Below are 23,292 nucleotides of genomic sequence, written 5' to 3' on the forward strand. Positions count from 1 at the left end.
TTTTAAAAGGTCTGGCCCAGCACACGGCTCTTACTGGTATAAGACGAGTTATTGATACTCTTGTTCCCCTTTCCAAGCAGCAGGTTTGAATTCCTTCCAGAAAGCAATTATCACTTTTCAGCTATCAAGCAGTCTAGAAACAATTTTTAAAATGAAGATGGAGAATCACTTCTTTCAACCTGTGCAGTTCAAAACCAGTCTAAAACCCAAAGTGAAAGTAGAACCTCACAGAGCCACAAATTAGTTCAAAACTCAAAGCAAAAGTAAAAACTCAGAGCCACAGCCCAGCTCCACCCACACAATGACATCACTGAAGCCATGTGATAAGACAAAAACATTTCTTAAAGGGATACTGCCATGACAACACTAAACACAAAATGGAGGCCAGTTTTTAATAAAGCTGGCAAAATTATGTTTAAGCTATTGAACAGTTTGTAACTTGCTGAAACACACTAAAATCTAAGATGTGGCACATTCCCATTTATTGTCTGCATAATATTACTTTTGAATAATTCATTAATTAAACCAGTTTACAACCTGCAAATTTTGAATTTCACTGGGAGAAAATACACATTTTAGCTTTAATACAAATCAACATTTTTGGCATCATTAGTGTTGTGCTTCTAATACAAGAGAATATTGTAAAGTTTTGCAAAACTGTTTAGCTCAAAGTACCCAATGAGTAATAAATGGTGGTAACATTGGGAGTATCTGAATATTTTCAGTAATAATTTGTGTTAGTTAAATAAACACAACCCGTCCCCATCTCCCACCCTCCCAGGGTCTGTGTCACATTACTCCAGGGTGCTGGGACTGTGTTGGCACCGTCAGTCGATCACTGTCGAGGGAAGGGGTGTGATGGTAACCCGTAGAGGGCTTAGCACCAGTGCTCCTCAATCCATGCCATTGTCTGACCCCTGCCTGTCTGCTGAGTGCTTGCTCACACCCATCACCTGCATACGTTGTGCCGAGGGAGGGGGAATGCCTGGAAAGATGGGCCAAGGGTTCGGAGGTCGGCCCACATTGCAGAAGAAAGTGACAGAGGCTTCATAAAGGTTGTGCGCGAGGGTGTTTATTGTGGTAACGATTCCCCACTGTCCCATGGTGGCACCCCCCCCCCCCCCAACCCCTCCCGACCTCCCCCTTCCCCTGGTGCCCTCAGTAATCCTTGATGTGATTTGCCAACTAGCTCTACCAGTACATCTAGGTGTGACCCCAGGATGCATATCAGACGTGGAGGCAGCCAACTGCTTACCACGTCCATTGGCCTTCAATGACCCTATCATCTCCATCAGGTCCAGGATTACTTTTTCCGTGGGCTCATCATCAGGCTTTGGCCCAGCTGGGTCCTGGGATCCAGCAGACCTCCGACTGCTGTCTTGACTGGGGGTTCCTGCCTCCACCTGATGTTCATCAGCAGCTGTGAGTTGCTCACCAGATGGTACCCCAGAAGCCTGACCACTAACATTTCCCACCGAGGTGTGTGTATCTACGCTGCTGGAGGGTGGGGATGTGAGCTGTGATGCCTGGATCATGGGTTCCTCAGAGTTCCCCTCAAAGGTGGTCTTGTGGGAGACTGGAGAGGATTCCGCCCGGGATGGACCTACGCCATTGGCTGGAGGACCTGCGGGAGAATGGACATGTGCTCAGTGGGAGGGATGGGTCAGTCAGTGAGGCAATAACAACTCACATTTGACAGGTCCCCCGGTGGTTCCTCACCTCTGCCGCGTCTGCCCAGCTCCTCGTGGGTGACCGCCCTGTCCTTGACCACACCAGTAACCTCCAGGGCCCACTCCTCGAAGGAGGTGAAGATTCTTAAGTCGGCACCCCACCACCAGACTGGGCCCTCTCCCGGCGAATTTTCAACAGCTTTTCCTGAGGAGACACACAGAGATGGTATCGTTAGCCACACGTGTGGTTCACAGTGGTGGGAGGGGGGTTGTGAAGGAATGGTAGGGGGAGGATTGAAGGGAGAGGGGGTGGAGTGAGGGTTGGGGTGGTGAAGGGAGAGGGGGATGGAGGGACGGTTGGGGGTCGCATGGAGAGTAGGGGTGGATGCTCGCGTGAAAACTCTCGGGATGTTAGGGGTGGGAGTTGGTGTTTACTCACTAATGCTGCCTGGTGTAGGTCGTTGACCTTTTCCGGCACTGGAGGCCAGTCCTCCTGGTCACACGCCCAGTGCTCACAGCTGCTGCCACGTCCTCCCAGGCAGCACTGGCTGCCCTGTGACTGACCCTCCAGGACCCTCAGGGGACATCACTCTTGGCCTCCACTGTGCCTAGGAGCCTCCCCAGATCTCCGAATCTTGGGGCCAGTCTCCTGTACACCATTGTTGCGAGTTGGCTGGGGTTGGCTGAAGAAGAACTTTTAAGTGCTGCTCGACCTTGTTAGCGGGGGGCTGGCGAGCGCGGTGCTGGCGAATCGGCTGGCGTGCCTTCATTTAGGCCTCATTAAGTGGCCAATTAACATTGAATAGTGTTGCCGGCCTCGCTGGGACGAGCACAAGGAAGCTCGCAGCAGTTCCCACTTGCTACCACACTTAGAAATCTTTCAGGAGCATCGCGCCCACAATCCCCCAAACAGACAATCCCGCCCGAGGTGTCAGTCATTTTGGACTGAAATAAGAAGATCTTTCTTCACTGAATGGGGGGTGGGGGGGGGCGGGGGGTCCTTTAGTCAGAGGGTCCCTGTATAGCTTTGAAAGATTCCAGCAATACATTGACGTGAATTAACCAGGTTATAACTCAACTATTGGGTAGCATGTGCCACAATGGTTAACACTGGGACTGTGGCGCTGAGGACCCGGGTACGAATCGCGGCCCTGGGTCACTGTCCATGTGGAGTTTGCACATTTTCCCCGTGTCTGCATGGATTTCATTCCCACAACCCAAAAGATGTGCAGGTCAGGTGGATTGGCCACGCTAAATTGCCCCTTAATTGGGAACAAAAAAAATAATTGGGTACTCTAATTTTTTTTTTTTAACTCAACTAATGTCCTTTGTATTTATTGTACCTTTTGAGACCACCTGTCAAAAAAAATACACATTTCCTTTTTGCTGGATAAATTATTTGATATAACTTGCAATAATAAAAATAGAATTCCATCATGGACTGAATAAAAACATTTTAATCTACTAGAAAGAAAATTAATAAAACGATCAGCAAAATGTTCATTTTTTTGCAGTAAGAAAATGTTAAATTGTTCTTTGCAGATGTATTTATTTTCATATTTTCTAAGAATGATGATTGGTGTGAGTTGTGTTCTATAAAATGACATGTAGAAAATAGGAGGGCTGAAGTGTTTAGTATTTGTGTTTTAAAACATGAATATTGGGCGCAATCTTCCGATGGTTTGTCAGAGTGTCAGTGATAAAACTGGCATATAGCTCTCCAGCTGAACAGCCTGAGCTTTCTCTCCAGAATCTTTGGCCCTGTGCACAGAGAATTTGGAGGCATGGTTTCTGCTGCCACTCTTTTGGAGCGGGGCCTGATGGAACTGGCAGCACTGGCTCCACCGAGATCGCGGCACTATCTTTAAAGGATGCCATGATCTGCGTTAGAAATAAACTCTCCCCAACCCCCCTCCCACAGACACCCCTACAAGCATCTGGTAACACACACCCCTCGACACAAACATCGGGGTAACCCCCCACACACATAAGGGGAACCTCACCCCCATGGGACTCCCCAGAAGGCCTGCCCCTGGCACTGCCAGGTTGGCATTGCCCGAACATTTCCCCTCCACCCAGTGGCTATATATCTTTGCGCCCTGGCGGGTTCCCCTAGACAACTTCATGTTTTTCAGAAGCTGTTGTAAACCTCACTGATGTCACATCACGTTGGTTAGTGGGAGATTCCCTACCAGGGGGATCATGCGGCGGGAAAGCCCTTTTAATGGACCTAAATTATTCAAATGTATTTCTGGCTGGGAACTTCATTGCGTCACTGACAAGTGGTGGGGGAAATCTGACTGATGAGATCGCTAGCCGGGATTCCCGTTCCCGTGGTCTGGTCGGTGTTTCCGCCGGATTCGCCATTATTACCCGTGGTGAACACTGGCAGAAAGTCCCCCCAATAAAAAATGTTTTCCATTGTCTCATCTTCTTGTCTGATACAAATAATTCAAGCAAGTTTAAACTAAATCAAGTTGGATGTATTTTGCTTTTATTTTTTTGCTTTGTAAATGGATGGTCTTCTCTACAGCATTTGGTGCCTCGTAGTGTAATGGGTGGAGTTCTCCCATGCCCCTGCCAGCCGGTTCAATCACAGGTGGGGGGAGAATCCAGCGAGAGTCAATAAGTCAGTTTTCCATTGGTAGGGACTTCCCACATGTTCTTTCACTGGTGCCCACCATTGCAGATTGGGAAACCCGCTAGTGACTGGGGTGAAACTGATTTGCATCTCACTAATGGGATGCAGATGAAGGCATGACTGGAATTGTCCCCCCACTCCTGATTGTCAGCGATGCCAGCAGGAAAAAACACTGACCCAGAACACGCTTGGAACAACAGGGCATACAGGACTTAGGTGAAGAATGCCTGGGCCTGCCCTCAGAGTTTTGGATAGAGGCCACCAGTGAATCTGGACACAGCAATGGGTCGGGGGAGCATCTATCAGGCAGATCTTCCAGCTTCAGTGTCTTCAAGGAGGTCTACCTTCCAGCCTTGAGTTTTCTTGGAGATCCATCTTCTTTCTTCAATCCTGGGTCAGTGATGTTGGGCAACTTTTCAATATGGCACTTACATATGATAGCAAGACGCCCACTATGCCATGGAATACCACAGATAAACCCACAGATGCATAATTCATTAATGTGGAGCCAGAACACATGGCATGGTTTCCTGTATGCCTTGGCAGTGGGAAACACTCCCTGTCCCTGTCTCCACTACAGGACATAGTTCCAGATAGGAGAATTCCGCCCGATAAAATAGCAAAATGAAAATATTTGTGTGGTAGTCAGTATTAGGGGTATTACGGTACCCTGAATAATGCTATAAGACCATTGTTGTGGGAAGTACCTGAGACTGCTATTTTCATTGGTGAAGCCTGCCTGCTGGTTCCGCCCAGTAAGGCGGAGTATAAGAGCCTGAGTCTCCCCAGCAGCTGCATTCTGTACCTGCGCTGCTGGGGGAAACATCTAGTCCAATAAAGTCTTTAATTGTCTCCAATCTCGTCTCAGGAGTTATTGATCGAGCACCAATTTGTAAAATTAAATTTAAAAAGCAGTGAATTTGAGTTATAAAGACTCAGTCCTTGTACCTATTAATGTGGCACTTAAGTATTACCATGAATATTAAAGAATTCATTTTGTAAAATAATTGGAGACAAAAGCAGCATTAAATGTTTTACCTTCTAAAGTGTAAAATTTGTGTACAATTATATCAGTCAATTTAATTTACTTATCAAGTTTTGACCACTTGCAAACTTATGCCATAATGTTTTCTTGAATCAAGAGGCATATAAAGGAAGCACGTCATACTATATTCTTTACGAGTACTTGTTGGGTGCGATTTAACACCGAAAAACAGAGCCTCTTTTGGATGGGTATAGCCGGGTCTAGCGCCTGCAGCACCGAGAACTACCTCGCCATCAAATGGGTCTCTGTTTTTCTTTCTGAACCTCAGTTGGGAACTCCCCGCCATGGCCACATTTACCTCACTTCCTGCACTGACAAGGTGCCACTGCCAGAATGGTGCTGCCAGGATGCCCCAAATGTCAGTGCCAAGGTGCCCGGGTGCCTGTGGGATTACCAGGGTACCACCCTGCCCAGAGCCTGGCCACCTTGGCTTTCGATGGCCTGGAAGACACCCCTCTCCCCATTCCCCCAGATTATGCCTGATCGACGTTTGTGTGGACCAGGGCTAAACGGCGACATGGCGCAGTCTCCCAGGTGCAGGCGTTCATTTCCAGGCCTCAGGAGAATCAGGCACCTACATATTTAAATGAGCCTAATGGTTCACTTAAATATGTTAATCTGGATCTCGCCTAGTGAGAGTGAGATCCTCTGAGATTTAACGACCTTGTCACGTCACTGAGGCAGGCGCGACAAAGCCCTTCAATCGCACCCATTAACTTTCTGTTGAGTGCCAATACACTGAACAGCAATGTACTCAAGGCCAATTTCACAAACCTACCAAAAAGCAACTCATACGCTTAATTTTTTTTTTAAAACCTTAGTTTTAAACTCTCTCGCTTGGCCCTCCCTTCTCTACCTGTTGATTCCAGGCTCCTTAAGCATTTAAGAGCCCACAGGCCAAAAATTGAGGCCTTCATATGAAATAGTAAGCCTGTTAGTGGCCGGAGGAAAGGATCTGAAAGATCGGAGCTGTACAAGAGCACTGTTTCTCAATTGCCATATGGAAGCCACTGTGTCAGTTTAAGTATCCCAATTTCAGTGCTGGGGTGATATGGGTTGCGGGGGTGTTAGGGGTGCAGTGTAACTTTTTTATCAGACTACTATAAACATATAAATGTTCAAAGTTGCAAAGTTCATTCTTTTATTCTCAAATCACAAAAGGAAAAAGCTCTGTCTTCACATACTTACTTCAGCATGTTCGACCAATGAAATACTTATCCTGCTCAATTCTTTATTCTGATTTCTGATGATATATTGATAATTTGGTTTCTTGCTTTGTTATTGATCAAATTCCTGCCTCTCTAATTGTTAGTGTTGTTTACTTTAAGCTTGAATTATAAGAAGGTTTTCAGTGTTGTAAATGCAGGACAAAGTCAGAGATCACATGGATATAAAATGTCCACTTTGACGTCAAATTGAAACACTTTTCACTTTTCGTCTCTAAATAAAAAAACATGAATTTAGACTGGAATAGTATTGCTTCAAAGTGCCTCGAAAATTATTTTCAATAAATATCAGGGCAACTGCTTTGAACACCTGAATGCCATTCACTCTGTAAAAAAAACATTTAACCTGACTATCTGCAGCTTATATTCATGCATCTCAAGTTATTGAAACACCAGACATTTAAACAAACCTTTTTACCAACTATTTCAATTGGAATCAAACACCAAGATCACATCATTGAAATGGTGACAAAAGTGAGGTTCCCTGATAATTCACTCAAGTTATCCATCAAGTAGCTGGCCATTTAGACCAGGAAATTTCCAAGCTCGATCCTGGTATTTAAGCTGAATTAGTGATCAGCAAAGAGTCAGTGTCTTCTGGAAAGAAGAGAAAAATAAAGAACCAGGAAGAAGAAAAGTGAAAAGGTGATAGATAACTGTCAATCAAATGTATTTGCTGGAATGTTCATTGCCAATGAAGCATTATTTAACAGACAGTATAAAAGTCTCATTTTAAAATTTGGGACAGACATTTATTCATTTTATTTATGTTCAGAAAATTGTGCTCATTGAAGTTGAGCTGTTGTTTTACCCTGAGATGAAATACATGTTCTTCAGAATGTGACTTTAAAAAAGCAAGTGGATATTATCAGTCATTACTACAGACCCAGTTACATAGAACATCGAGAAAACACTTCCATTTCTGTTCCATTTCATGTTTTTTAACTATCATTTAATATTAAAATGGTATTTGTCATGTATGACTTGCATGAATTTAAGAAGTTGTTAAGTTTTATTATTTCAGCCAAGCTTTAATTTTCCTGTCTTAATACCTTCCCTACATAGCATGCTTTGTGTATTGTTTCATAAAATTATGTTAACTGGCACATTTTGACTTATTTTAAACATGTCTTCATAGGGGCCCGATTTAATATGTGGTTGTACAGCTGCTGAGGGCTAATCACAACATATACTGGCACAAATGATTTGTGTTGCTCAAAAAAACACAATTACAATTTTGATTTTGTTTCTTCACCAAACAAAAGCGCTTTGTCCTTTTTACCTGACCAATAGGGCATATTCAGCCTATTCAGGCTGAAGAAGCATTATGAACCAATGTAGCTGGCATACCTTTGCACCAGGATTGATGTAGTCCAGAACTACCTGCCTTTCTTAATACCACTAAAGCCTTTCTTAAACAAAGTTGCATATCTCCTTCTTCCCCACCCACCCTCTCCTGCCTAACATCACGTAAAAGGAATGTGAATATTTGAAAATTGGTGATATTGTAAAAAATAAAATAAAAGGACAAGCAAAGGATGCAAAACGATCAATGAGGAGGAATATCCTCAGTATCGCATACAGTACTTTCCAGTATAAGACTGAAAGTGCCCAACCTTTGGGGTTGGATGTTAGTTTTTTTCTACATGGCAAAGATACTGTACTGATATAAAAAATAATATTTGATTTTTTCAGATACCAGTAAATCCCATCAGAATTTGCCCTGACATAAGTGACAAATGTGCGATTATTAAATCGAGCCCAATGTCTTTTGTTCAGAACGTTCCTTTCTTTAAGCCACCTTTTGTTTCTGAACAAATGTTGAATTACTGTTCAGATGTAAAAGTGGAGGAAAATAGCAGTGACAAAAATACATATTAGGCTCATGTTTGTACATCAGGAATCCCTTAAACATTGTTCTAACCACAAGATCCAAAATCCCTAAAGTGTGATTATGCTTCTTGCATGTAATCTTCAGTGATTAGAGTTTGAGCTACCATTAGTGAGATCACATAACTGCAAAATCTTTTCAAGATAGAATACCAATTCAGTTAAAATAGCAATATTGGTAAATGTCACTATTTCTGGTATTTTGGGGTAATGAGTTTATTTGGTGTAAGTTAGATAAACTGAATTGTAAACAACAATAGGCAGACTTGCTAAATCACATTGCTTAGTTACATGTTTAACGCCTTGAACATTCATTATATTCTTTCCATTTTACTGCTCTCACTTTGTCGAAGAGACAATGGAAACTATGTCATTGCCAATGGCCACTTGTTATTGAAGATTTTCAATTTCATTGAAATTATTGGAAATGAAAATTGGGCAGTTTCTATATTGCAATTTTACACCAAAGGGTCAGATTAAAAATCTACTCCAACATAACTGTACCTTGAGGGATAATTTTATGTATGAGTGCAGCTATTTGTGTATATATGGGAATCCCAGGCATACCACCCACACCTTTCTGTCCACTAAAATAAAAAGATAAACATTAATGGCAGCATGGATCCAGGGATTCAGGTTCCCAATACATTCAGCCTTTTGGAAAGTTTGGATCTTGGTAGTATGCATGCATATAAAAAAGGTCTCCCTAATGCCCAGTGATTCAAGAATCACTATTTTTGCATTGGAATTGCTAGAGTTCAGGGAAATTTGCAGTTAATGTGTGACATAATTAATGTTCTAAGGTGCTTTATGTTATTTTAAACAGAGAGAATATAGCTCTTTCTGAACTTTTAAAAAAGTTGCTTGTGCCAGAAGTAGTGACTGACGATTACCCCCATTTTCTGCATGTCAGGGCCTTTAAAGACTCCTGTAATGGAAATAAATTGGCATAGGCCGAAAAGAATTCTCAAACTTTATTTTTAGGAAAAGACTAAAATTTCCGAGAAGATGCATTCCCTTAAAAAAGTGATCCAAGTTTGACTTGGATGATGTATCTTGTGAGTGAGTCACTGCTGTTACTTCCACTTTTACAACCTGTGAGTTTGTCAGCATGAGTATGACGGCAATTACTGTAGTTGTCCCTGTTTGCCCCATGCCTTTTCTCCTTCACAGTCATTCAATGACAAGAGTAAAAAGAACCTCATCTTTTCACGAAAATTCCCATTCTACAAGAACAAGGACCACAATGAGCACGAAACCAGTGATCCAGAACGTAAGTAGGCGTAAGAGACAGCATAGATCACAGTGTTCACACCCACATATACACACACACATACACACTGAGGCAGGGTGAGGCTATACTACTGTGACCAATGTGTGACAGCAATCTGGATCCCATCATATTATTGTTCTTCAAAAGGAGACCTTTTTATAAATAGGTTTGAAAAGTGGTTGCTCAGGAGAGGTAGAGACCGTGTCCCTTTTCTTTCAACCTAAGTGCATTGTATTTCAAAATAAATACAAATCTGGCCAAGAATTAAACAAAATTCCATGCTGTTCAAGATACAAGATTGTTTACAGTGTTCATGTAACAGATACATTTTTTTGGAATGTTTCTGATACACCCCTGTATTATGCTAGTGACCTTTGGCTGGGATAATGCAATGTTCATCTATTTATCTAACTGCAATCCACTAAGTGTTAAAACTAAGTTTTATCCACCTCAGCAAACACTGTCAATCTATTTGTTGATAGTTCAATATGAAATACAGTTTGCTTTTGGGAACCAAAGGGATACTGTCTTTGAATTGCACCATTTTGGTATGTTTTAATTCAGGCAAAAAAGAACCTCTGGAAAAACAAGTATGATAATGCCATAGTGTTATGTTAAGATACAACTGGGCTCCTGATTGGCTTATCTGCATGGTCTGTCATGGTAGTATTCAGTTCAAATCCACTGACTTCTTCCTTCCTCTTCTGCGGTTATTCTTCCTGTCTTTGCTTGCTGTCTGGGGACTACTGGGCAGGAGATCCCCGGGTTAGCCGACGATGGTTATGGAACAAAGACTCTGAGTAAGTTTTGAAGAATGGCCACAATAAAATGCCACTATGTAATTATTATTTTTTGAATTATTATTTGCATATATCCCCAAAGAGAGCCCCAGCATGTAAAATTGAAGCTTTAGTAGGGAACTGATATGAATGTCCTGACCTTTTTCGTTTATTTTGTTTCTGCATGATCAATCGAAACCAGTGCAAAAATCACTGTCTAAATATCTATTAGAATGTCTTTTTCTGTCATCCATTGTTTATTTTATAAGAATAATGTACTTGTGCTGCTGGGACACACATCATGTATGGAAGCATATTATCCAGGAATCAGCACACTTTCCAAACCCCTCTGCACTTTGCTCCCTGCCCCTCAAACAAACAATTACAGCTGCTGCTTTAAATGCTATTTCTCAATGTAATGAAATGAAATGAAAATCGCTTATTGTCACAAGTAGGCTTCAATGAAGTTACTGTGAAAAGCCCCTAGTCGCCACATTCCGGTGCCTGTTTGGGGAGGCTGGTACGGGAATTGAATCGTGCTGCTGGCCTGCCTTGGTCTGCTTTCAAAGCCGGCTCTTTAGCCCTGTGCTAAACCAACCCCTTCCTTTATATTTTAATTTTGTACATTTCTGTTATGCAGCATGTGTACAATTCCCTTTCTTAAAATTTAGTTATGCTGATACTGCTTTGTGGCACTTTTTTTTAACTCTTCCTAAATTGCTATATTGTTATTGCAGAACATGTTACTTCTAATGCCAGTGATAGTGAAAGTAGCTACAGTAAGTTTATTTTATTTTGAGTATCATATTATTTCCTGCTTTTTCGCTTACTACACTTAATGAAAGAAAATGGCCTTAATTTCTACTTTTATTATGATATATGTTATAATGTACTAAAATATATTACATAATATCCATTCTGTTTATTATGTTGTTCTCTGCTGTACAATTAAGGAATGCATGACAAATATTTGATCTAAAACTACTGACGCACATTCGACCCAAGTTATGCTCTTCAGAAATCTATGACCTAATCTAAAACAATCTTTATTCAACATTTTAAGTTTTCGTACATTTTCTTAAATTCTTGTGAGTTTAAGGTTTTCAAAAGTTAATTTGCATTCCTTGTTTTGTTTATCATTCAATTCATTTGTTTTCTAGTTTGTCAAAAATGCTTTAGAATAAATACTGTCTGCATTCCTTTTAAGTCTTTCAAAAATGCCAGAAAACATTTTCCTAGTTAGTAATGGAAAATAATTAAAAACAACAATTCTTCCTACAATTATGTAATGAATTATCTGAAGGTCAAATTGTAAATTTTAGAAAAAATTATCCCTTTGAAAAGCACAAAATGTTTGAATAAGATCTTGCGTTTAAAGGTTTGATGTTCTTCATACGCACAACAAAATGCTACATTTTTTAAGGCTGTCAGTTCATAAGATATAGGAGCAGAATTAGGCCATTCAGCCCATCAAAGTCTGCTTCACGATTCTATATATGGCTGATATGTTCCTCATCTGCTACCTACAATGTTACAGGCCAAGAGCTGGATTGCAAAATCAGTCAGAGCATCTTCTCCCCAGAACACATGACCTAGGAGCGGGAGGAGGCAATTTAGCCTCCCGAGCCTCACACCCTCAATGTGATCATGGCTGATCCCATCCTGGCCTCAACTCCACCATCCTGCCCGTTCTCCATAACCCTTCAACCCATTACCAATTAAAAATCTGCCTAACTCCTCCTTAAATTTACTCACTGTCCCTGCATCCACTGCCCTCTGGGGTACCGAGTTCCACAGATTCACAACCCTTTGGGAGAAGTAGTTTTTCCTCAAATCTGTTTTAAATTTGCTGCCTCTTATTCTAAGATTATGACCTCTCGTTTCAGAATGCCCCACAAGAGGAAGCATCAGCTCCATGTCTACTTTATCCATACCTTTTAGCATCTTGTATACCTCAATTAGATCTCCCCTCATTCTTCTAAACTCTAGAGAGTACAGGCCTAAACTGTTCAATCTTTCCTCATACGACAAACCCCTAATTTATGAGCGAGTAAACTTTATTTTAATAAGAACTGGAATGAAGAATATTTATTTGAGATTTTTTGTTTCTTTCTGTTATTAGGAGGCCCAGAAGACTGCATTCTTTCATATGAACCAGTTACACAGCAAGAAAGTAAGTCAAATTGAATTGCACAATATAAAATAGCTTTTGGTGCTCCCTTCAGCATTTTTCTGTACGTTAAACAGCCAAAATGCCATGAAGATCACACAACTTTATATATATTTGTTCTTGTAAAAATATATGTGATAAAAATCAATTTAATTGTTATTTAGATCCTTCCTCCCCCTTTCTGTTTATGATCACAGTGAAAGTAGTTGCTACTTTAGCATTGTAATATACAAACCCCTGAAAGGACTTCGAGCCGCAGTGTAAACTGAAACTCCAGTTAAATGTGCTAATATTATCTCAAATAAGGCACGAGTGGCAGCATGAACAAGAATCTTTGTGATTCTGGTTTTAAAAAACCTCAAGGAAAGAAACATGTTGACTATATTTTTCATCTTCAAGTGTTTTTCTAGTTCCCTCTTTAGTGCAATGATGGTTTCTCTCAGTCGCTAATTGCGATAATTTATTTAGTATTCAAAAATATTTTCCAAGGAATACTCTAATACTAAATCGAAATTCATGTACCTTGTTGCCAAGTGAAAATAATCCTTTGCTCTTTATTTTCCCAAACACCTCCAAACTTTGAAAACTGACATCTGGGGCGGGATTCTCCGACTCCTCGCCGGAACGGAGAATCTCCGGGGGTTGGTGTGAATCCCGCCCCTGCTGTCCTCCGGATTCTTCGGCCCCCCAAAAATCGCCCCGGCATAAATTGCGTCGCCTGCCTCGGAGAATGGCGGGGACCGGCGCGACTCAATGGGCCCCAGGGCCGCCCAAATTCTCTGGCCCACGATGGGCCGAAGTCCCGCCTGTTTTTTGCCAGTCCCGCCGGCGTAAATTGGAGTAGGTCCTTACCAGCGGGACGTGGCTGTGCGGGCGGCCTCCGGGGTTCTCGGTGGGGCGCGGGGGATCTGACCCAGGGAGGTGCCCCCACGGTGCCCTGGCCCGCGATCGGGGCCCACTGATCCGCGGGCGGGCCTGTGACGTGGGGGCACTCTTTCCCTTCCGCCTTCGCCATGGCCCCGCGCCCCCACCCCCAGGACCCCGGAGTCTGCCCGCGCCGCCTTGTCCCGCCGTTCGAAAGGTGGTTCAATCCACCCCGGCTCACGTGGGTTGACAGCGGCGGGACTTCGGCCCATCGCGGACCGGAGAATGGCCGGGGGTGGGCCTGCCGACCGGCGCGTTTTCCGCTGACTGGCGCGGCGTGATTCCTGCCCCCGCCGAATCTCTGGTGGCGGAGAATTCGGGACACGGCAGGGGCAGGATTCACGCCAGCCCCCGGCGATTCTCCGACCCTGTGGGGGGTCAGAGAATCGTGCCCCCTTTCCCAATTCCTGACCAGGGGAGCCATTTGCGGAACTTTGCTGGTGACGGTACTGAGTATCAGCTTGTGACAGGAAAATGATTCAAAAGCAAAATACTGTAGATGCTGGAAATCCTAAATAAAATCAGAACATTCTGGAAGTACTCAGCAGACCAGGCAGCATCTGTTGAGAGAAAGAGTTAATGGATGGAATTCTCCCACCCTGCCCACCACGGGTTTTGTAATGGGTGGGAGAGGAGAACCATTCCTCTCCCAGCCATTACAAAACCCGTGGCAGAAAGTTGGAGACCCACTGGTGTAAAAGTAATTTGTGATTCTGCTGATGGCAGGCTAATGGCGGGTTGGTTATCCCGTTGCCTAGCGGTGTGAACACATTCATTACCATCTAATGAATGCTCCTTAAAACAACTGCTCACTGGAATCTCGTGATGCCTTCCAAATTAGCATCACGCAAGTGGGAAATTATGTCAGCCTGAAACCTATTTTAAAAGGAATGACGCTCACACGTCGGACCTCAGTTCGCTCGGGACTTCGAGGTGAGTACAGTATACATAGCCAACCTGCCATAATGCTCTGCCGGTCTGGTTGAGCTGAATGACACACTCCTAGGTCTCCAGGACTGGTCTCCTCACGATCTTTGGCTCTGTTGTCCAGAAGGACATGACTGTGTAGTGATACTGTTACAGGGCTCCACTTTCAGACACTGACCAATATTGTGACCAGGTGAGGGGAGTGCAGCGGTGTTCTGCTCCTGGTGGATGCCACCTTTGTCCAGAAGGACATTACTGTGCACTGGCACTCCAGCAGAACTCCACTTTAGGAAACAGGCATTTCAATCAAGTTGGAGTGTGGGGAAAGGGTGAGAATGATGAATACCAGGGGGACAATGGAGAAGGAACTGTGCAAGGGATATGATGGGAGAAGGATGAACATAAGGGGGCAATGGGAAAGGAAGGCTGTGAAAGGGGTATGAGGGAGGAAGGGGTCAGAATGGGTGGCAGCACAGCAACTAGGAACAATGCAAGATAGAGTGTAAACTGAGGGGTGGGAAGCTGGAGCCTGACAAAAGTACATGAAACACTGACAAATAAGGGCTTGAAAGGGATAATGTTTGAGTTGGACGGTATGTGCACAGATTGCAATAGAAGTGGGGCGAGGGCAGTTGTTAAAGTAGCACAAGAGGGATGGGTTGCAAGGAAACTCAGAAGGAGGGGGTGTTTGGGAGGGGACACGATAGTTCTCAGTTATCAGGACAATGGGGAATTCTGTGAAACTCAAAGTCCATGGTATGAGGCTTGTCACAGACTACATACACTCCTGTGTTGATGAGGAAAGGATCAGATAGCAGAGGCAGTTCTCGTCAGACGTCAGATTTTGCAGACCATCCTGGGGTCCAGCGGGCATGCTGCAGGAGAAATCAGTGGGCACATAATGTACTCCATCTGCAGGAAAGAGCAAGTGCTGTGTGCTCCAGAGGGAAAATGCACAACTTGGCTTGCAGAGATACCTCACCATTGCTATCCTTGGGTTTGGGTGTGTCTGTTCTGGGCTGCAGATGGAATGGTGATGATAATTGGAGACATCTGCAGCCGGTAGATTGGAAACACATAATAAGGTGGGGGTGGGGGGGGGGGGGGAGCATTGGGTGATGTGAAATTCTCCTGGGGGGGGGGGGGGAGTGGCACACGATGGGGTCCGCCTCAGTAGGTGACCGTGCACACAGCCTCTAGATGAGGTGGGTAGAGGTCCACATGAAGCATAGGCATGACTCAAGTGATGGGTTTAAGGGAGAGAGTAGTAATGTCCACCACAACAATGGGATCCAGTATTATTGGGGGAGGCTAGAGAACAACAGGAGGGTGTTCTACCTTCACATCATGAGGCCTCAGTTATGTAACTGACACATGGACAGTGAGAGGGGAAGCATCAAGTTTGTTTCAAAGGGATAGTGAAGAATCACCATCTTGCAATAGCACAGATATGATGCAGTTATAAATCAAAACTACCAGCGAATCTGATCAGGAGGGGTCTGAGGCAGTGTGGGAAGAGTGCACTGCTGGACTAAGAGGTGCCCATTAAATTATTGATGGCAGAGGAATGAATAGGAATCTGCTCAGGGAGAAAGGAGGATGACCTCCTTGGGAAGAAAGCCTCTGAAAGCCAATGCCTTCTTCAGCGCTGTGGCAGGAGTATTCAGAACTCAGTGGCTACACATCACAGTTGCTGTATCGCAAAAGTAGCATATAGGAATTAAAAATTTGGGAGTGTAGGCAATAGTGAAGGAGGCACAGCTGCATCATATTCCATCAATGAAGGTCATTCATATGTTCACCGGAATTGACAGTCCTAACAGGCCAAAGGCCATCCACTCATTGGCCATGAGCACCTGATTGGTCAACTACTATGCCGCATCAGAAATTGGAGTTGGATAATACATCTCATTTACACCTTATCATCCCACACAGGGCTCCAGATGTTACATATCTGGGGACGGCATCTTGGTCACCTTGGTGTGTGTCTGCGTCTCAGGGACAAGGCTTCATTAGTCACAATGCAAGGAGGGCAGGTAAAACTATTGGCCCATACAGTTACCATAGGTTTCATATTCTGAGCTTCACTCTCTTGACCCTTTTAATCATTAACGTCATCAATGTTTCATTTCAGAGAGAAGGCAAAAGCAGAAGTGGATCCAGGGCTCAATACTGCCTTTGTCAGGGTCCTAATGCAATGGAGGAGGTGAAGGAGGGAGAGGCATCACTGAGCACAGCCCCAGCAGGAGTCCCATTTATGGGACATGGTCAGCGGGGTGGGGGAGGGGGGCATACCATGAACCTGGAGGATCAGGAGGAGAGAGGCAGACAACAGAGGTGACTCACCAGGCCTAAGGTATACCACAGAAGAGTCTCTCCTATTTACAAATGAGTGAGAGACAATGCCAGGCATGTCTGTGCTTGTCCTGAGCTCTGTTGGATCACATATGCCACATTCTTCATGAAGACACGATGCCACATGGAGTTGGAGGCTATCCCCTGCCAGAGGCTTTGAAGATGACAGCTGCACTCAATTTCTTTGCCTGTGGACCTTTCCAGGGGTAACCGGGTTGCTGTGTGGCATCCCTGAGTAGACAACACATAGTTGCATCAAGGAGATTATAGATGTCCCTTACAGGAAGTCACATCAGTAAGTGGGGTTAGCTCTGGATGAAGATAGCACAGCTGGGAGATTCACCAGCCATCTCAGGCTTCTCCGGTTTGCAGGATGCAATAGACAGCATCCTCTAATGGTTAGAAACCTCAAAGGTTACCATTCCATCAATATAGAACTGGTGCGTGATCACCGGAAGCATGTACTGCATGTTTTTGCACGTCACTCTGGGAGTTGCCATGATTCTTGCATTCTGAGTCACTCCCAGGTGCCTAAGTTTTACGTGGGACCTGAACGGTTGCCGGAATAGCTTCTTGGGGAAAAGGGGTACCCACTGAAATGTTGGCTGATGTTACCAGTGTGTTGCCCTCAGAGTCGTTCCGAGAAGAGGTACAGCACAACTCACAGCTCCACACACTCCATTATGGAGCAGACCACAGGGCTTCTGATGAGATTTAGATGCTTGGAAGGTAGCTCACTACAATACACTCCTGATAGGATTTCAAGCAAAATCACATTGTGTTGCACCCTTCACAATCTGGAAATGCACAGAGATGATTTCTTGCCAGAGGGTGAAATGGAGGAGGATGAGAACTGATCGGAGGATGAAGATCCGGAGGCCCAAGAGCTTGAAGAGACTGCAGGGAGTCAGGTTCAATGTGGTGACGCCATGGAGGAAGCAAGACATGGGAGACATGCCTGTGACATTTTAATTGCTGACAGGTTCCAGGAAGAGGAAAGTTAAGGGAGGCCATAGGCCAGATTTATCTTGCTCCTCAATGACATTCACTTTTAACTCGGGGGATGTCCAACCACTCACAGCAAGTTCTAGCCTCATGAATCACCAGGCCATGATCTCTGCATTGGTCTGCAGTGCCCTGTGAATGTGCTCACACTGAGAACTGGGAGTCCACTGAGAAACAGGAGTGATGCAAAAGATGACTTGAAACATTCACCACCAGATAATGATTCAAACACTGGACATGGCGAGGGATCTCCTCCCATGCATATCTTGTGCCACTGAGAAGACACAAATGTCATTAGAAAATCAAAGTTGATGAGCAGCCCTAACACAATGGCCTTCCTTGAGAAAGAGGGGGTAGAGGTGCGTGCATCACAGACTTCAAATAAGGATTCAAACACATCTCCTTGGCAGTGAATGCAGAGGCTATGTCAAGTGAGGTTAACATCACAGGAACGTTAATCTCATAATGGGACACTATCCCTGAGTGGGTGGATGGCTAAGCCTTGACATAAGAGGTTTCCATTGCACAAAATCGCAATGCCTTCTGTTGACCAAGACTTTCACATAACCATCAAATGTATTCACAAAAGTGCAGTTTCTTCATAGTGATGGCACACCTATGATCGAAAAGTGACGTCAAAACTTCTTATCTTTACTCACCCGACCACTACATCTTGGTGCAGCCCCAACATCTGCAGCAGAAATGAAGGCAACCTGCTGAATGCTATGTCTTAATGTTTGTGATGACCTTAGCAAACCTCCTCAGGTGGCTTGAGGCCTGGAGTCCCCCGGCCTGAAAAGGATCGCCTGCTCATGAGCATCCTGACTTGGAAATATATCACCATTTCTTCACTGTCGCTGGATCTAAATCCTGGAACTTCCTCCCTAATAGCGTAGTGGGTGTACCTACACCACATGGACTGCAGGGGTTCAAGAAGGCAGCTCACCACCACTTCTCAAGGGCAATTAGGGATGGGCAACAAATGCCGGCCCAGCCAGTGAAGCCCACATTCCATTTAAAAAAAAAAAAATGTAATGCACCCTCGTCAGTCTGAGCAGCTGGAGATGGTGGAATCATAGATTATCATAGAATTTACAGTGCAGAAGGAGGCCATTTGGCCCATCGAGTCTGCACCGGCTCTTGGAAAGAGCACCCTACACAAGGTCAACACCTCCACCCAATCCCCATAACCCAGTAACCCCACCCAACACTAAGGGCAATTTTGGACACTAAGGGCAATTTAACATGGCCAATCCACCTAACCCGCACATCTTTGGACTGTGGGAGGAAACCGGAGCACCCAGAGGAAACCCACGCACACACGGGGAGGATGTGCAGACTCCGCACAGACAGTGACCCAAGCCGGAATCAAACCTGGGACCTTGGAGCTGTGAAGCAATTGTGCTATCCACAATGCTACCGTGCTGCCCATGGCACAGGGGACAGTGAGTGGCTGAGCACTCTTGGACTATCTTGAGAGGAGGTCCCCAGGGTGTCTTGCTTAAGCTCACCTCACCCGAGGGTGCCCAAAGGCCCCGCCCTGACTCCTTGTGGCGATGCTTTACCCGGAGGGAGGTCAAGGTGCCTCGACCCCATGTCTCCGATATCTTGATGGTATCCACTAGGGTGTGCGGCCATGAAGTCAAAGAGCCGAGCGCAAACCCAGCAACACCTGCTGAACAAGGTCTCATTAGTAGTCTCATTGCACTCGCATCTTGGAGCCCTGACCTCAGACATAACGCACGTCCACCGTTTGTCTAGTCTGCTCAGTGACTGCCGAACCTCTGCCTAATGCTCTACTCCTGTCATTGCATCTCGGCATTGGATTGGCAGCCGCTTGCGGTGGCTCATCATCTGACTTGGACTCAGCAGCTGGCGGGTCTCCAGCCGAAGACCTGGGCTGTCCCTGCCTCCCACTGCTGCAGTGATGTGTCAGTGAAGTGTTCTCCAGAAAGTGACCCCAAGCTTCATCTAGAGCTATGCCCAACTGAGGTGTTTATACTGGAAGAGGGTGCAGGTGAGCGGGTGAGCGCAATGACAGGTCTTCCAGCACATCGTCTTTGGGGGATCTGCCTTATGGGCCTCGATCTGCTGAAGCATTCACAATAATCTTGAGCCAGAAGTGGGCGAGTGGATGATCCATCTCTATCTCCTCCAGAGGTCACCAGTATCACAAATGCCAGTTGTCAGCCAATTTGATTCACCCCATGTGATATCAAAAAAACGGCTGAAGGCACTGGATACTGCAAAGGCTATGGACCCTGACAATATCCCAGCAATAGTACGGAAGACTTATGCTCCAGAATCTGCCGTGCCCCTAGCCAAGCTGTTCTAGTACAGCTACAACACTGACATCTACCCAGCAATGTAGAAATGTTTTAGTCTTTTTTTAAATATTTATTTACGGGAAGTGGGTGTCACTGGTGAGATCAGTGTTTATTGTTCATCACTAGTTGCCCTTCTGAAGGTGGTGGTGAGTGGTTCTTAAACCATTCCAGTCCGTGTTGTGGCGTAGGTTCATTGCCGTGTTAATGTAAGCCTACTTGTGACACTAATAAAGATTATAAAATAAGATTATTATTACTTGTGTGGTGTGAATGTAACTTGCCACTTGTCAGCCCAAGCCTGAATATTGTCCAGGTTTTGCTGCATTTGGATATGGACTGCTTCATTATCTGAGGAGGTCGCATATGGAGCTGAACATTGTGCAATCATCTGCGAACATCCCCACTTCTGACCTTACGATGGAAGGGAGGACATTGATGAAGCAATTCAAGATGGTTGGGCCTAGGACACTACCCTGAGGATCTCCTGCAGTGATGTCCTGGAGCTGAGATGATTGATCCCCAACCACCACAACCATCTTCCTTTGTGTCAGGTATGTCTCCAACTAGTGGAGAGTTTTCCCCCCGATTCCCATTGATTCCAGTTTAGCTAGGGCTCCTTGATGCCATGCTCGGTAAAATGCTGCCTTGATGTCAAGGGCAGTCACTCTCACCTCACCTTTGGCATTCAGCTCTTTTGTCCACTTTTGAACCAAGGCTATAATCAGGTCAGGAGCTGAGTGACCCTAGCAGAACCCAAACCGAGCATCTGTGAGCAGGTTATTGCTGAGTAAGTGCTGCTTCATAGCAGTGTTGATGATTGCTTCCATCACTTTGCTAATGAGGGAGAGTAGACTGATGAGGTAAATCTGTGTCGATTTGGCCTGTTTCTTGTGTACAGGACATAGCTGGACAATTTTCCACATTGCCGGTGTTGTAGCTGTATTGGAACAGCTCAGCTCGAGGTGCTTTATGTCCTGTACACAAAAGCTGAAACAAATGCAACCCAGCCAATTACCAGCCTGTCAATGTTCTCTCAATCATCAGTAAAGTGATGAAAAGGGTCATCGACAGTGATATCAAGCAGCACTTGTTTAGCAATAACCTACACACTGATGCTCACTTTGGGTTCCGCCAGGGTCACTCACCTCCTGACCTCATTACAGCCTTGATTCAAACATAGAAAAAAGAGCTGAACTCCAGAGATGAGGTGAGAGTGACTGATCTTGACAGCAAGGCAGCATTTGATAGGGTATGGCAGCAGGGAGCCAAGCAAAATTGGAGTCAATGGGGATCAGCCGGAAAACCCTCCACGTGTGAAGTCTTCTAGCACAATAATCTCAGTCTTGGGATATCACGGCAGGATAGTGTCCCGACGGCCAAACATGTTCAGCTGCTTCATCAATGACCTTCCTTCCCACCTAATGCTTAGATGTGGGGATGTTCGCTGATGATTGCACAATATTCAGCACCATTTGCGACTCCTCAGAAACTGAAGCAGTCCATGTGCAAATACAGCCAAACCTGGATAATATCCAGGCATGGGCTGACAAGTGGCAAGTAACATTCACGCTTCACAAGCGCCAGTCAATGGCCATCTCCAATAAGGGAGAATCAAATCATTTCCCCTTGACATTCAATGGCAACACGGTAGCATAGTGCTTAACCCAATTGCTTCATAGCTCCAGGGTCCCAGGTTCAATTCCCGGCTTGGGTCAGTGTCTGTGTGGAGTCTGCACGTTCTCCCCGTGTGTGCGTGGGTTTCCTCCGGGTGCTCCAGATTCCTCCCACAGTCCAAAGATATGCAGGTTAGGCGATTGGCCGTGATAAATTGTCCTTAGTGTCCAAAATTGCCCTTTGTGTTGAGTGGGGTTACTAGGTTATGGGGATAGGGTGGAGGTGTGGACTTGGGTAGGGTGCTCTTCCCAAGAGCCGTTGCAGACCCGATGGGCCGAATGATCTCCTTCTGCACTGTAAATTCTATGATTCTATGTATTACCTTCACTGATTACCCACTAGCAACATCCTGGGTTATCATTGACCAGAAATTGAACTAGACTATGTGTGGAGCCAGAGGAAATGGGCGAGGTACTAAATGAATACTTTGCATCAGTATTCACCAAACAGAAGGAATTGGTAGATGTTGATTCTGGAGAGGGGTGTGTAGATAGCCTGGGTCACATTGAGATCCAAAAAGACGAGGTGTTGGGCGTCTTGAAAAATATTAAGGTAGATAAGTCCCCAGGGCTTGATGGGATCTACCCCAGAATACTGAAGGAGGCTAGAGAGGAAATTGCTGAGGCCTTGACAGAAATCTTTGGATCCTCACTGTCTTCAGGTGATGTCCCGGAGGACTGGAGAATAGCCAATGTTGTTCCTCTGTTTAAGAAGGGTAGCAAGGATAATCCAGGGAACCACAGGCCGGTGAGCCTTACGTCAGTGGTAGGGAAATTACTGGAGAGAATTCTTCGAGACAGGATCTACTCCCATTTGGAAGCAAATGGACATATTAGCGAGAGGCAGCACGGTTTTGTGAAGGGGAGGTCGTGTCTCACTAACTTGATAGAGTTTTTCGACGAGGTCACAAAGATGATTGATGCAGATAGGGCAGTAGATGTTGTCTATATGGACTTCAGTAAGGTCTTTGACAAGGTCCCTCAAGGTAGACTAGTACAAAAGGTGAAGTCACACGGGATCAGGGGTGAGCTGTCAAGGTGGCTACAGAACTGGCTAGGTCATAGAAGGCAGAGAGTAGCAATGGAGGGATGCTTTTCTAATTGGAGGGCTGTGACTAGTGGTGTCCCCAGGCTGGGACCTTTGCTGTTTGTAGTATATATAAATGATTTGGAGGAAAATGTAACTGGTCTGATTAGTAAGTTTTCAGACGACACAAAGGTTGGTGGAATTGCAGATAGCGATGAGGACTGTCAGAGGATACAGCAGGATTTAGATTGTTTGGAGACTTGGGCGGAGAGATGGCAGATGGAGTTTAATCTGGACAAATGTGAGGTAATGCATTTTGGAAGGTCTAACGCAAGTAGGGAATATACAGTGAATGGCAGA

The 23,292-nt window shown here is 44.9% G+C and overlaps 1 protein-coding gene across 12 annotated transcripts in view; it reads left to right on the plus strand.

The window, feature by feature from the left end:
• LOC140391729 (disks large homolog 2-like) overlaps positions 1 to 23,292 on the plus strand; it is a 1,606,854-nt gene that overhangs the window by 1,452,568 nt on the left and 130,994 nt on the right. For 7 of the 12 annotated variants that reach the window (XM_072476524.1, XM_072476519.1, XM_072476518.1 and 4 more), the window contains 3 exons: positions 9,646 to 9,745; positions 11,262 to 11,303; positions 12,647 to 12,697. In XM_072476524.1, the coding sequence (XP_072332625.1) occupies positions 9,646 to 9,745; positions 11,262 to 11,303; positions 12,647 to 12,697 (193 nt within the window). Of the gene's footprint in view, positions 1 to 9,645; positions 9,746 to 10,499; positions 10,546 to 11,261; positions 11,304 to 12,646; positions 12,698 to 23,292 lie in introns of all 12 variants that reach the window. The other 5 variants (XM_072476521.1, XM_072476525.1, XM_072476522.1 and 2 more) reach the window with 3 other exon arrangements.

The sequence above is a fragment of the Scyliorhinus torazame genome, chromosome 15 (assembly GCF_047496885.1).
Source record: "Scyliorhinus torazame isolate Kashiwa2021f chromosome 15, sScyTor2.1, whole genome shotgun sequence".
Taxonomy (NCBI): Eukaryota; Metazoa; Chordata; class Chondrichthyes; order Carcharhiniformes; family Scyliorhinidae; genus Scyliorhinus; species Scyliorhinus torazame.